Source organism: Podarcis liolepis (genome assembly GCF_965112155.1).
Source record: "Podarcis liolepis genome assembly, chromosome: Z".
Classification (NCBI taxonomy): Eukaryota; Metazoa; Chordata; class Lepidosauria; order Squamata; family Lacertidae; genus Podarcis; species Podarcis liolepis.
The window spans coordinates 35,759,501-35,775,392 of NC_139570.1; the positions used below are offsets into that span (position 1 = coordinate 35,759,501).

Consider the following 15,892-nt stretch of genomic DNA (forward strand, 5'->3'; position numbering starts at 1 on the left):
TGAGGGAGATAGGGGGTTTCCAAACAACTCAGCACTCTTAATGAACTACAGCTCCCAGAATTCCTTGGGGGAAGCCATGACAGTTTAAAGTGCCATCACTGCACTTTAAATGTATGGCATGAATGTGGCTGTCATCTAGCAACAACTGGAAAGGCACAGCATCCTGATCCCAGCCACAGGGTGCTGAAAGTCTGGAAGCTGAGCTGCTATCCCATTTCCAGCTTAAACCCAAACTGTGCTGATCAGATGCTGTTAAATTGTCCATATCTGAAGGCACCCTCAGCATTTGCCCTGGCACTGACTGGCCCTGTGCTCTTGCTGCAGTGAGGCCCATAGTGCCTCCATGCCCAGAAGGCCCTGCCCATCAACCCACAAAGGATGCCAGCTTCTCTTGTCTCCTCCGTAAGCTCCCAGAATCTGTTCCCCATCATTGCTTCTCTGCTTCAACCTTGACAGAAGGTCACATGCTTTGACCAGCTAAGCCAAGGGGTCTATTACTCAAACCAATGCATCAAAGAGACTTAAACAGGCAACAGACCCTTACCGTCCACCCGCCGCCATCCGTCGTCATGTCACAGTAAACCTGGAAGCCTTCAGGGTAGTGAGTGGGGAAGACAGAAAAAACACCGTCCTCTTGTTGTCCGCTTGCATAGATGTCAAAGCAGTCCCGAGGCCGAGAGCCTGCAGTGAAGTGTGGGGCAGAAGTGAGTTGGGGGGAAGAGAAACAAGAGAGGTCTAATTAATAGACTAAATTACAACATCACTGTTTGAGCCCTTGGCTCTGGACTCTCGCCTATTCCAACTGGTTGCTGTCACTAAAAGAGACTTTGTTCTGTTTTCCTTCTAAGCTCTGGGCAAGTGGAGTTCTGGCAGAACTCTTGTTTCATAGAATCATAAAATTATAGAGTTGGAAGGGACCCAAACAGCCATCTAGTTCAACCCCCTGCAATACAGTTTCTCTCTCTCTGATTTTTAGGGGGTTGATTCGTGCAGAAACAAAGCAGTATGCTACATCTGGGACTGTGGTTTTTTTGCTCAGAAGAATCATAGCTGAGTGGTAGAGCATCTGCCTTGCGTGCAATTGTTCCCAGATTCAACCCCTGATGTCTCTAGATAGGGCTGGGAAAGACCCCCTGCCTGAAACAGTAGAGAGCTGCTGCCAGTCAGTGTGTAGAGACAATACTGAGCCACATGGATCAATGAGCTGACTCACTATAAGGCAGCTCCCTATGTTCCTACCAAAAATGCAAAATGCAGTTCTAACTTACCACTGAGCGCTCACTTGTGCATTTGGGGCTGAATACCCACAATTCCCTGTGAAGGGGGACTGATTGCTAAACCAGTCTGGGAATTTTAGCTCTGTGAAAGCAATTGGGGGTCACCTAACAACTCTCAGCACCTTAACAAGCTACAGTTCCCAGGATTCTTTGGGGGAAGATATGGCTGTTTAAAGCGGCATGAAACTGTTTTAAATGTGAAGTGCAGATGGGGCCCAGCATACATATTTTACATTCTCTAACTTCCTATTTGTGGTTGGTGGAGTGTGAATAAATTATATTCATAATTGCCCCAAGAAGGAGAAGAGAAGGAAGCAGATCTCCTACCGTTGGAGCATCCTTTTGGCCGGGCACTCCGAGCTGGAGCCTTCTGGAGGTCAGCTTTGAGCCGAGGACGGACCGCACTGCGGTCCTTCTGCAAGGTGTCCAGGATGTCGCTGACAGAACTCACTAGTCTCGCCATGTTGGTCTGGCTCTCTGAGAGCAGCTGTGTGGAAAAAGTCCAAATTCGTTATGACTCAGTTCAGGGGGTTTGCCAACACACCATCCGCAGGCACCAACCTGTCCACTACTAGCTTTAGGACAGCCTGCAAAAGGTCTCAACCAGGGCCAGTCCCAAGACATTATATTTTATATTTTCTTTTATTTCATAAAATTTATACACCACTTGATTGTAAAAAAAACACAAAACTTCTAAGTTTTGAACGATAGAACAGTAAAGTCAATAAAAAAAACTACAACCCTATTTTAAAACATGAAAAAGTTAAACTACTAAAATAGATTCAAATTACTTCAAGTATCTGGGTAGGCTTGTCAAAATAGGAATGTTTTTAGCAGGTGATGAGAAGAGTACAGTGAAGGTGCCTTCTTGATCTCAATAGGCAGGGAGTTCCAAAGTGCAGGTGCTGCCACACTAAGTGATCAAGTTCTTACAAATGCAGAATAGGTATTATGTGGCACTTGCAGTAGTGCCAATTTTGCTGCATGAGGCAAGCCAGACAATGGTACCATCACCACCCTGTCCATGCGTCCTGACTAGGTGATATCCCCTATGATCTTAGACACAACCTCTGAATAATGTCTTTTTTTGCTTGGTGCTTTTAAAAGCACTGCTACAGAGTTCAATGGGACTTATGAATGCTTTCCTAGCTGCAAGCCTTACTGAGTTCAAGGGGATTTGCAGCCCAATCCTACTAAGCGAGGCTTTGCTCTGTTCTACAGCTCCCTCCTCTAAACTGTCCCTTCAACTTCCTGCCCCATACTCAAGTACTTCCCTTCCCTTAGCGGCTGTTCCTTCCAGCCTCTACAATTCTATGATGCTCTGATTCTAATACTGATTTCCATTCTGCCCTGTATTTGTTCCACGCAGGACCATTTCGATTCTGCCACAGTTCATCTTCCACCCAAAACCACATTATTAATCTCAGTTGTCCACTGAGGCAAAATTATATAACTTACATAACTTATGTAAATGAGATTCCTCTTCCATTATGGCACCCCATTCATTTCAGTCATTTATGAACTGAAAACAATAACAACAGTGAATACTGATTCTACTCAGTGGATTGATTTCTCTTCTGGACATGGTGGTGAATAAGCCAGCATCTGCAATTCCCAGCCCCATTTCGTTTTGCCAGAATCTTCCGACATCCCTAATGCCTCCTTCCTTCCTTCCTTCCTTCCTTCTCTCTTTCTCTCCCCCCCCCCAAACAGTCTGCCTTTATTAAATTTATATAAGAGAGTTTACATTCAAAAATTAAAGCACAAGATGCTTTTCATTTACGTTGAGAAGGGAAATGTGTCAAGGGAACTGCAGTGCATCTTTGCTTTTTATGATATGGAAGAAATACAGATTTAATAACTAATGATTTCTCATTGCCCGTTGGTTTGTCTAGGAGCTAAAGTTGCTGAGCTAATAGGAAAGGTTGCAGATTTTTGCTCTGGCCATTTCTAAAATTAGACTAAGGCAGCCACAGTGACCGAAAGCAATCTTGTCATTTCTGTCAAAGTATCAATTGGGTTTTATTTTATTCTAACTCCTCCTCCTCCTCCTCCTCTTCTTCTTCTTCTTCTTCTTCTTCTGTATACAGCACTTTGAGGTATTAATGGTGGTTCATTACATTAGTCCGAATGCTAAGATTTTTTTAATGTAGTGTTCATTTTAGTGTAGTGTTCAAAACCGTAAGTGGTATATCCCTACAGACTCTCCTGGGTGTTAAGATCAGCAGAGGAAAGACATTTTCGTAGTTTCACCTTCCTTAGAAGTTTAGGGTAGTGGCAGGCCTGGAAGAGGACATTCCATTGTGGAAGTCCTTAAGTTGTGAAGTTTCCTCTCTACAGAAGTGGCTCTGGCTTCTTCACTATACAACTTCTGGCAAATGCTGAAGTCGCACCTCTTTACCCTGACCTATTCCTGAGACTGTAATCTGTTTTTAATCATTTTTAATTCTAAATTGTTGTAACTTGCCCTGAGACCCTGCTGGTAAAGGGTAATACATTTAATGCTAATGCTAATAATAGTCTGCTGGGGTGTGTGCGTGGAATTTTTTTTAATATACATATTGCATTGCTCATTATTGTTTTAGACAAGCCTACCCAGATACGTAGAATGTTTACATGTGTCTTAATACGTTTTTAGCTAAGTTCTGTTTTTAATTATTATTTGAATGTTTACACAGCAGTTTAAGCTGCTTTTATTGTTTTATTCTTTTTGTAAAGCATTCTGAAGGTGGGTTTTTTAAATAAAACAATGCCGTGGTAAATGAATCATATGGGGAAGAAAACATTATCATTATCATTATTGTTATTCCTATGTTAATATCCCAACTTTCCTTCAAGAAGCTCAAGGTAGCATATACAGTTCCTCCCTTTTCCTATTTTATCCTCACAACAACTCTGTGAGGTAGGTTAAGCTGAAATACAGTAATTGGCCCAAGGTCATCCACTGAGCTTCTTGGCTGACTGGGGATTTGAACCCTGGTCTCCCAGGTCCTAGCCCAACACTACAGCATACTGGTTCTCAATATCAGGAGTATGCAACGTAATAGTATGAAATAATTTCCCCCTCCTTTCACAGTGGACCTAGTAATGTATATGGAAACATTTTAAACAAATGTTATCTGGGCCCCTATTGTGGAAGCTTTATCTTATTGAGCTGCAAATTGATTGCATTTTTCTGCCAAAACATCTAGAGTTTTATGTTGCATTCTGCTGTGTTTGTTGATGCTTTTAATGATCATGTATTTTATTCCCTTTGCCCTGTAGACTTGCCCAGGGAACATTGTTGATGGGCAGAAATGTAAATCTTGTCATTAAACAACAAAAACGTGATTGAAAATTGGGCTGCTATAGGTGATCAACTCTACAAAGCTGACTTCAGCTGCAGTGCATGGAGTAGCAGGCTGTGCACTGCGTAATGGCTTATTGCTTGTACATATGCATGTGTGTTTGCACATACACTAGAGGCAAGGAGCATTTGCCCATTACTCTTCCTTAAGGGTGGGGAGCTTTTTCTGACTGGTGATTCAGATCTCTATCACCCCCAACCCTGGAGAGCCCAGCTGCTATCAGGTGATACTGAGCTTTGATGCCCCAACTGCCAGGACTTAAAAGCATGGTGAGGAACTGTTTGAAAGCCCTTTTGCAAACAGCCTCACACTGCTATTCAAACTTCTAAAAGAGCTGTTTGCAAAATAGCTTTCAAACAGCCCTACACTGTGCTTTGACTATATGCGCCTTCTCCTAGCATGGGAACAGGTAAACTGAGCAGAATTGAAACTTCTGCTCACCAGGTTCAGTCCTTGTGGATGCAGGGGTCTCCTTTGCTAAGGGAATATATTAGTGAAGCAGACCCCAGCAGGATTGAACCTAATTCTCCCACCCATCAGTGATGTCAGAGGATTGACAGGTGGGCCATGGATTGGGAGAAATGACTTTGTGGGCCAACTTGAACTCCCAGGCAGGGAGGCTAGAGGTTTCCCACCCTAGTAGTACTTGAAGATATGACTTCTGGAGACCTAGGGGAGGCTGCTGAGCTCCACATAAGGACAACTGTAGCAACTCAAACTAAAAAATGTTAACAAGGCATACCCAAAACACCAAAGCCAGGCCCAGAAAATAAAAGTAATGGACATATCATGGCATGGACTAAGAACTTAGAAACTGAGATATCAGAGGAGTAATAAGACTTGCTTTGTTGTTCTTCCCATGTAGGACACTTTGCCTGGGATCCTGCGTTGTCTGAGGAAACTACTGCTGTCTTCAGACTCTGATGACTGGACCTTGTAGTGACCAGGGATTTCCCTCCAACCAGGTCATCACTATTCTGACCTTCACCCGCTAGGAGCCAGAAACTGTGGCATGAGACTTATGTCCTTTAAGATACCCGTGTGTGTGTGTGTGTGTGTGTGTGTGTGTGTGTAGTTTCCCAAAGGACTATATAACCCCGGTGTTTGCTCCAGGCTGCTACTGAGGTAATTTGTCTCTTACATTAGCTGCAGGTTTGCTTTCCATTGTGCTGAAATCATTCCACTGTGGTTTTGCATACCGACAGAACTACCCAAGGTTCTGAACCTTCCCTACACCAGAACAGCACCAGCATATCACCTTACCCCTGTGCCCTCCTGACCAAGTTGTTGCTTTCCTGGGATGACTAAGCATTGGTAAACAAGAACAGCACATGGAAAGTATTAAATAGCAATTAACACTTAGATGCATGCAGGGAACCTTTTCGTCTTGGGGGGGGGGCAGAAGTTTATCTGCCACTGGCCCCCATGGGCCAAGTTTAACAGACGGGCAGGGCAGCCTACATGTCAGTCATCATCAAGGAATGAACCAGCAAAGCAGTACCCAGCAGGATCGTACACTTTATTCATAAGCTGATGAGCAGAAAGTTAGGTTCTGCTGGCTGTGGGGGTCAGCTGATGGGCAGTTGGATGTGCTTAGGGGGGGAAATGGCCTTGCAGACCCCTTGCAGAGCCAAGATTGGCCCACTGGCCACAGATTCCCTACCCATGGACTAAGGTGGTGCCATTTCATTGTTAGTGTGCTGCCAAAGCTTCCTGTGGCTGTAGGGGGGGTATGTGTATTGCATGGGGGCTCACAATACTCACAACAGCATTAAAAACAACATTGCAATCGCTATACCTAGTATCAAACACAGTAGCATATAATTAAAGCAAACAATAACTAATTCATCAAAGTAATTGAAACAATTCAGTGAGGCTTGCTGAACTCTTGAGTTCAAAAAATAAGGATCCCTTGGCAGAAGTGATGGGTGGTTTTCAAAAGCAGATTTTCCAACATCACAATTTTCCATTAAACACCCTACACGGGGGTGGGGGGTGAAAATGCGAACAGCTTTTCTCCTTGCTCGCACCTTTTATCAGACTTATCCATAAGAGTCAGCAGTTCTTATCTAATATACAGTGATGATTCATTGTGGAATTGCCTTACTTCAGCAAGAAACAGGTGCAAAACCAGGAGGGTTTATAAAGGTTTTTACAAGGATGTGATGATGATGTCTTACCTAACTGAAGATGCAGGCGAAGAGGAGGATTTAGAACTACAGGAAACTGGTTCACACTGAATCAGGCCATTGGTCTATCAAACTCAGTACTGTCCACGCTGACTAGCAGTGGCTCTCCAGGGCTTCTGGCAGAGAGTCTCTCCCTGACCTACCTGCCAATACCATTGGGGATTGAAACTGGGGCCTTCTGCATGCAAAACAGGTGCTCTACCACTGCGCCTTTACTCCTAGGAATATAGGAAGCTGCCTACTTAGTCCATGTTGGGGCATTTAGCTCAATATTGTCCACACTGACTGCAGTGGCTCTCCAGGATTCCAGACAGGTGTCCTTCTGGACCTACCTGGAGATGTTGGGGGCTGAAGGGACCTCTTGTGTGCAAAACATGCGCTTTTCCTGAACATAAGAAGAGCCCTGCAGGATCAGGCCAACAACCCACCTAGTCCAGCATCCTGTTCTTCCTCAGTGGCCAACCAGATGCCAACTATAGGAAACCTAAACACAAAGCACCCTTCCTTCCTGCAGTTTCCAGCAATTAGTATTCAGAAGCATTAATGGCTTCCAAATATGGAGGTAGATCACAGACACGTTCAGAGGCATCCCTGTTGCCCTAGCCCAGTCTCAAGGTTTATGGGACTGAACCCCTTCCCCCTGCCCAGACAATTAAACCTCAATTGAATGCAGAGTTGAAATGGTCAGCCATTTTGTTTCCAGGTGATGCACTTTCCCTTTCACTACAGGGATGTAATGGCTGTTCTTTCCACCACCCCCTCTAACCTTGCCTTAGGCATCAGCACTGAATTTGCAGAAGCCTCCTTTGATGACTTCAATCAAAATGCAACAGAGTTCACTGAGGTAAGCCAACATCCTCAGGGCTCACCAGCATTTAGCTACCTGTCTGGCAAATGAGCTCTCAAACGCTACGTGCAAAACATGCACAGACTCCCCTCCCCTGCCTTCTGTAACCTTCCCAGTTTTCGTCCTATGAAAAGCTGTGGCTGCAACTCTCCCCCCACCCTAATTAATTAATTAATTAATTAATTAGATTTTTATACCACCCTCTATCCATAGATCTCAGGGCAGTTCTGTGGCATCCCAGACCAGTGTTGCGGTTGTAAATTTGGAAGTAAACTCATTGTGAGAGCCCCTATACAGCCACATCACCAAGGAAAATCTATCAGGGGCAAAGGGCCACATTCCCTTTGGGGGCAACCTTCTGGGGGCCACATGCCTGTGGTGGGTGGGGTCAGAGCCAAAAGTGGGCTGAGCAATTTGGCTGGTAGTCTAGTTTCTACCCTAACAATTATCTCTATATGTTTTTGGCTTTTTGTATTTAATCAGTGGTGTTTTAACTTGTATAAGCTGCCTTGAGTCTTGGTCTCGGAAAAAGGTGGGATATAAGTAAATATTGTTGCATGCCACCCCAATCTCTGAGCGGTGCGAGATTCCAGGGGTTCCAGGCACTTACCCAGGGTCCGGTGTCCTCGGAATGAGGGACAGCAGAGACGGTGGTGTCACAGAATCACAGAATCGTAGAGTTGGAAGGGACCACGAGGATCATCTAGTCCCACCACCTGTAATTCAGGAATCTTTTTGCCCAAACATGGGACTCGAACCCACAACCCTGAGATTAAGAGTCTAATGCTCTACCAACTGAGCCACCCCAGGTTGACAATGTGTCATATGGTTTATTTATATACTGTACAACCTGAGCCTGTGATGGAGGGGCTCACAGCATTAACACCCCCAATAGGGCCTTGCTTCTCCCATGGCCTCAGCACTAGATTCAAGCAGAGACCAGGCATAGCTCTTTCTCTCATCTGCCCAGCCTGCCTCCAGCTTCTAGCTCACACAATTCTGGCCTTTGTCTTTCTAAGTGCCAGACAGTTTCTAACTACCCTGCCCATTTGTCTTCTGGCACAGAGCCACCAAGAGTCACCATAAAACTTGCCTGGCTACTCCAGCAATTGAAACCTTATTGTATCCAGGAATTAGAAGGGACTGTATACAGGTACACAGCCTACCTCCCCAATTCACAACACTATAATAAATGCAACCACCACCACCACAACAACACATCCTTATCTATCCTCCATCCAGACAAGTAGGAGTCTTGAGCAAAGTTCACGGACACATCCCAGGCAGGCAGAAACCCTCAAGAAGGATGCAAAGCAGGGCTGGTAATGGCTGTGGTCCTGGGAAAAGTTCTGAGAGCTAGGCAGTTAGTTAGAGAGCTATAGGGCAGCATCCAGCCTCCAATCCTGAGGGTCCCCATCCTAGTCACAGCTCTGAGAAGAGTTCAGAAATGCAGACCACTGTGTGATCCATTATAGCCGGTGTGATACAGTGGCCAGAGTGTCCTACTAGGACCTGGGAAACCAGGGTTCAAATTTGCGCTCCCCCATGAAGCTTGCTGGGTGACTTTGGGCCAGTCCCCTGCCTCTCAGTTTAAAATATCCTATAGGGTTGTCATGAGGCTGAGAACTATTGTAAGTCAACTTGAGCTCCTTGGAGAAAAAGGTGGGATACAATAAAGAGATTATAAGTAAATGCTTATACATGCATATATCAAAAAGGAGCAGCACACAGAATGAGCAAGTCCTTTGCATCGGGAGTAAGCGCCATTGAACTCAGCGGCTGGTTCCATGGGGACTGGTGGAGAAGAATGCAGGGAGCCCAACAGTAGGTGGTTCCTGTGCCAATGGCAGGTAGAGCCACACCCTGATTGGTTGTATGCATGAAGATGGTCAGGTAGGGGGTGGCCAAGGGCAGACTAAGGTTGGTGGGGCAGCAACCTCTATATGGCCTAACCTCCAGCACTTGCAACCACAACTGTTTTTATAGAGGCTATGGAATGCTCCTTCCTGCCTTCTTCCGTTCTTTCTGTAAGAAAAACACACTTCCTGAAAACCCGTTAAGAGAGTTAGCGTCCTGTAAACCAGGCAGCCTGGGTAAGTAATGGTGTATATTCAGGGGGAGATAGAAAATGTTTTGACATCTGTTTCTAAAATAATAATTAAAAAACCAAAAGTTTGCACTGCACCTAACTGCAACAGAACTTAACATTTCCCATATAATTTGATTTTGGTTTTTTACATGGATGGAAGTGACTTAAATAAAATATTTTAAAACCCTCCAATCTAGAGGACAGTCTGCAGTTCACAAAAATCTCTGGTCAGCTACTATTTTATTTGTTTAAACTGAGATGATGTTTTTAAAAAAGAGACTCCACATTTTTAATTGATTGAGGGCCAAGGGGTCAGCAGCAATGGAACACAGGAAGCTGCCTTATCCTGAGTCAGGCCATTGCTTCATCCAATTCAGTACTGTCAACACTGGCTGACAGTGATTCTCCAGGGTTTCAAGCAGGAGTTCTTCCATAAACTAACCTTTCCCCTGAAATTAAAGATGCTAGACCTCTGACTATGACCCTTCAAATGGCTTTAACTTGCTCCTGGGACACAAGCCATAAGTTATTGGGGGTGAGGGGGGCACACTGCAGTTCTGCTAGCTGCCTGTCCATAACATATGAAAATCCTCTCAATCTATATTGGTCCCTAACTTAAACTTTGCATGATTTGTGTGTTTACGGGGCAAGTGTTCACAGGAACTAGCCTCTTGCCCCTCCGCTCCCATCCATCACCTGTATGAGACGGCCTTGCTCGTTCTGCAGAGCGTTCAGCTCCTGCCCCATGGTGCTGTGCCCTTTCTTCAGACCGTCACAGTCTGCCCTCAGCTGGGTGGCATGGCTGAGAACTTTGGACACCTCATCCGACAGGCCCACCAGCAACGCCCTCTCCTGCCCCTTTGATGACTTCGTCTCGGCATCAAGATCTGTCACAGCCCTCAGGACAGACGACTGGAGGCCCTCCAGGCGGGTGAAACCGGTGCCCTGGTCCGGGCAATTGGGGTCGATGAATATGTTGACACGAGAGCCATCAGCTTTCTCGATGGTGACCAAGGCGTTGGCTTCATCGGGATTGGTGCTGATGATGGGTGGGGATTCCGTGACGGGCGTGTGGTAGTGGTTCATGAAGAGGATGGCACCAGTGACAGTGACGGCGAGGAGAACCGCCACAGACAGGAGGACGGTGCAGAGGATATAACCACAGCTCATTCTCTAGAAAATGGAAGCAGAGAGAAGGTTATGGCCACTTTGTGGGCCAACATAGCAATGGCAAGGGATGGGTAGGGATGGGAAGTGAGGGGAGAGAAAGTCAGTTCATGTCAGGGACCAGAAGCTGGGTTCCTCTTCATTTTATTTATTTTTTCAACAATCTGTTGTGTTTTAATTATATGGCTACTAGCCACTGTGACTATGCTCTTCCTCCATGATTGGAGGCGGTTATGCTTCCGAATAATAGTTACTGGCAGGAGGGGAGAGGGCTCTTGTGGTCAGGTTCTACCACTGGGCTTCCCATTCAAGCAACTGGTCAGCCACTGTTAGAAGAGGATGCTATACTAGGTGGGCCATTGGTCTGATCCCGTGGGACTTTCTAATATTCTTACTCATCCTTCATATCTTGTTCACTCTCTCGCCATCCATTTACAAGCTGCAGGGACAGCCACCAACTTCAATAGCTTTTGAAATAGGCTAGACAAATTTATGGAGGTTATCAACAGCTACCATTCATGATGGCTATGTTATCTCTCCTCTGTCAGAGGCAGTATGCTGGGAATCACAAGGTGCAGAGAGTTGCTGTTGCACTTAGGACTTGCTTATGGGCTTCCTCCCACAGTTGGCCTCTGTGAGAAGAGGATGCTGGGCTAGATGACCCATTGGCCTGATCCAGCAAGCTCTTCTTGTGTTCTTATATTACCATTTGATAGGGTTCTTTTTAATCTCAAATGGGTTCACAAAAAAGAATAAAACAATGCAATTTTGAGTTTGAAATAGTTAAAAACAACTGTTTAAAGCATTAAGAAAAATAAGATGATAAGCTGGCAACCACATTGAAACACATGTCAATGTTCTCTGTGCCTAAGCAGAAATGTTTTTAGGAGGCACAGTGAAGACACCTGCCTGTCAGCATCGCCCTTGAGCCAGTGCCACCAACTGGACTCATACACTTCAGCCCCGACTGGGCTAGGCGAGCTGGGTAGCACTTCCAGAGACCACCTTCTGCACAGGAACAGGTCAAAGTGCTGTGGACTCACAGCTTAGAGTTGTGAGCACCGGATTCACTTCCACAAGTAGACAGTCGTCACACAGCAGAGTATAGCAGAGTCTAGCAGAGTATATAAACAACTCGGAGAGCAGCTCTGTAGAATATCTTCTTTATTCTATCTACAACTATTATACAACTATATACAGAGCTAAATAGGTCTAAGCATAAATGAATGCTGCACTGCACTGAGTGTCTGCAGCTGCTCTTAGCAGCAACCTTATCTCTACATACAATCTCTCTCTAACACTCAGTCTCTCTCTCTCCGACACACTGACTGACTCTTTGATGTGGTGCTGGAGCAGAATAAGTAGAGAGCAGAACACGCCTCCTCCTCTCTGGAGAATCAGCAGACTCCTCAGGAGATTCTTGGATATGGGGGGGGGGGGGTGTGAAATCTCCTCACTGCCAAATGTCAATTGGCAGGGAATTCCAAGGTGTAGGTGTTTCATCAGGTGATGGAGGCAAGGACTGTGAACCTGAAGGAAAAGATGATGCAAGGCCAACTCCAGAGGCATTGCTACCAGATGAATCTGTGGGGCCAATATCCCACCCCCACCCCCACCCCCACCCCCAGCCAGAGGATCTGCCTTCCTCTGACTCTGACGACCCCACTGTGCAAAACCCTGGGAGATCTGAGCCTCCTTCAGATGACATCAGAGTCTCATCTCCCTCCCATGTAGGGTATGCTGCAGAAGTGTGGTAGTCTGTGAACACAGCAGGTCAAAAGCCCATTACTTTTTCTGCAGATGGGTCCCAGCAGGGTCCGTTGTCTCCAGCATCCTAGAACTGCCCAATCAGCATGAAAGGAAAGCCCCTTAGTCACTATGAAAAAGCCTCCTCTGATTGGAGACCAATCAGAGTGAAAGGAGGTAGGGCAGCCACTGAGGATGGTCTCCTAGGGTCCCTCTGGAGAAGATACACTGGAAGGACACCAAGGAGTTGTTGTTCTGTCTGCTCCAAAGCTAAGCCAGAGGCATAGTTGGGGGGCAGAGGAGTGGGGCACATCATGGGGTGGCACTTACCGTAGGCTGGGGCCTGCAGCGGGCCCAAGCCACACATCTCTCTTGGGAGTGACACAGTGGCTCAGGCACCTGCAGGCTCGATGTTGCCCAAAACGGCAGTGCGGGGCCTGCGTCTGCCCATCGTCTACCCCTCAGCCGCCCTACAGCTGAGGCAGAGGTGGTGGGTAGGCTCTTTGGAGGCTCTGGAAAGCGTGCCCTGCCCCGGCTCGCCCCACCGCTGGGCGCAGACTGCACACCGCCCTGGGTGCCTGAGCAGCTTGCTACACCACTGCTGACAGCACAGGGGGCTTCCGTTTCAATAGAATGGGGTGCAAGTTCTGTTATATATGCTCAAGGAGAACACAACCTAAGTCACTCCAAAAAAGGATGCTGGGGCATTCCAAATCATTTGACCATGTATGTGAACAGACAATAGTATATCTAGCTGAAGGGCAACACAGATAGATTGGCATTGAGTGTTGCAGTGCACCCTTAATTAGAATTATTGCATGATTATAAGTTTATTGTGTAATCTTAAAAGGGGTGTATCTGTGAGGGGCCATGGCTGTGACCCCGTGAAAGGACCCTGTGCCTCTGAACTGGCCACAACACCACCGGTTAGCTGCAATGCTCCACGACCCCCAAGCCCACTGATATCCCCCAGGATATCTCAACTCACTGGGATTTCAGAAAGTTTCTTCTTTGTTTAAGCAATCCTTACTCCATTGCCCAAGGGTCGTGTTGAAGGGCACTTTCAAAATAAGAATATAAGCACTTGCTGAGTGCCTTTCAAGGGTACAAAAAGTACTCAAGATATATAGCCTCAATAAACCTTCATAACAGCCGATATGTCCCCGTACTGTAGTTGCCAATGTGTGTGTGTGTGTGTGTGTGTGTGTGTGTGTGTTGAAGCCGGAGGAAAATAATAGGTTGTCTAAAGTAGGGTTGTCACCTTTGGTTGGGCAAAAGGACAGGTCGGGGGTGGTGGGAATGGGGGACGACGACAACAATTACTTTACCTGGTGCAGAAATGACTTCAAAGCAATCCATTACAATCCGCCGCCCCCCTACTCTCCACCAGAGCCTTGCAAAAACATGCTCTGTGACCCACCCTATTCACTCTGTCTGCAAAAAACTATTGCACTGGACCTTGCCCCTCTAAACCCACTCTCCGACCCACCCACCCACAGCCACCCCTGCTAGCACAAAACCTGAGACTCCACCATAGAAGGCCTGTGCACTGCAACTCCCCCCCCCCCTCTCTGCAACCCACCCTCTGCCCGTGCAAAAACTCTCTCTCAAATTCCTCCTCTCAGCTCCATCCCACCCTCTGCCCATGTCCCTCAGGCTCTCACTCTCGGCTGTCCTCATGGACCCACCCTTTGCTCGGGCTCTCGTTCTCCTCCTCCCACTGGACCAACCCTCTACCACGCAGTTGGAGGAGGAGGAGTCCAGACTGCTTGAAGTCCAAACAGGACAGGGGCCACTTTTCTCCAAAAAAAGAAAAAAAGAATGATCATGCTTTTCTAGGGACAGGTGGCATTGCAACCCTAGAGTCATCTAGAGAGCTTGTGGCCAACAGCAGATTTCAAACAAGGGCCTTCTAGCTTGTGTTTGTAGCTGTTGTGATTGACCACCTCAGTTTGCATTGGAAAGAATATTTTGAACCAAGTACAGAAGTGGGAGGTAGGTTAGACTGAGAGACAGGAACTGTGACCCTAGGTTGCCCAGTGAGCTTCATGACTGATTTAAACTACTGTCTGACATTCACAGACCAACATTCTAACCACTATACCACACTGCTCTAGTATAATTAAGGTTATTAATTATTTAATATACTTATTCCATAAATTTCTACACCACTTGATTGTGTTTTCTTTTGTTGTTTAAAAACACATGCACACTCAAATCAGTTATTCTTAGCATTAATGTGGTGCTGTATCCAATGTTTCTCCTACTCAGCGTAGTAATGGGCATGACTATCGTAAATCCATTAATGTCAATAGGTCTACTCTGATGAGAACTTAGTTGTATCCATCTGTATATTATTATTATTATTATTATTATTATTATTATTATTATTATTATTATTATTATATTTCCTGTTATTCACCTCCCCTATCCTCAGATACCTGGCTGATCATACAGAGCGGGGGTTGTTCTCTGAAGGTGAACAGATAAATGTTCACTCCTCGGAGACATCTTTCTACCAGGCAGTTAGTTAGACAGAAGGGCGCAGTTGATATACGGCTCGCTTGGGTGCCTGCTCTATGAAATAATAACGACGGAGGGGTCACGGAACAGATGCGCTTCTGCGGTTGGATTCGTTTTTATTTAGTGCGACAATAAGCAGTCCCCGCTTCCAGCAGGGCCAAATGGCGAGACCTGGTTCCGGTCAGGAATTCCTTCCACCGTGACTCTGGAGTCACCCCAGCGCCTCGCCTACCGAAGAGGTTGACGGACCTCATGACTCTTTAATGAGTCTGGCGGTTTGCAGTGAGAAAACATCTCATTGCTGCATGAATCATGAATCTCTTTCGTTAATAAAAAAGCAAGGAGATGGGACAGGGAGAGAGGGGAGGTGAAGGCAGGGGCAGTATTTTTAGAGCAGGGAGTCTTATTTGGAAATGGCCCAGGGCACCAATTCCTTTCCAGAGCCACACTCTCTGAGGTGTGCGGTTGATTCTGCAAAGTTTGCAGCAAAAGGATGCTAGCCGGGGATAGCTCTGACCTTTGGGACCTTGTAATGTCTCGTCACTAATAATAACCCCCCCCCCCCCAAAAAAAACCAACCCAGTCTGCCTGGAGCATTTTTGCACTTCTCCCCCTAAAGTTTCCATTTTCTTTTAATAATAAATGCTACAAATGAACAGACAGATCATGCTGAAAACTCACGCAAAATCCAAAAGATCGGAGTGGTT

General features: G+C 46.1%; 1 protein-coding gene across 3 annotated transcripts in view; it reads right to left on the minus strand.

Moving 5' to 3' along the window:
- Positions 1-15,892, minus strand: part of FIBCD1 (fibrinogen C domain containing 1) — a 74,448-nt gene that overhangs the window by 26,607 nt on the left and 31,949 nt on the right. For 2 of the 3 annotated variants that reach the window (XM_083485239.1, XM_083485238.1), the window contains 3 exons: positions 10,446-10,922; positions 1,605-1,764; positions 545-681 (listed from right to left, as the gene is read on the minus strand). In XM_083485239.1, coding sequence (XP_083341365.1) covers positions 545-681; positions 1,605-1,764; positions 10,446-10,922 — 774 coding nt within the window. Of the gene's footprint in view, positions 1-544; positions 682-1,604; positions 1,765-10,445; positions 10,923-13,990; positions 14,116-15,892 lie in introns of those variants that run through there. The other variant, XM_083485240.1, reaches the window with a different exon arrangement.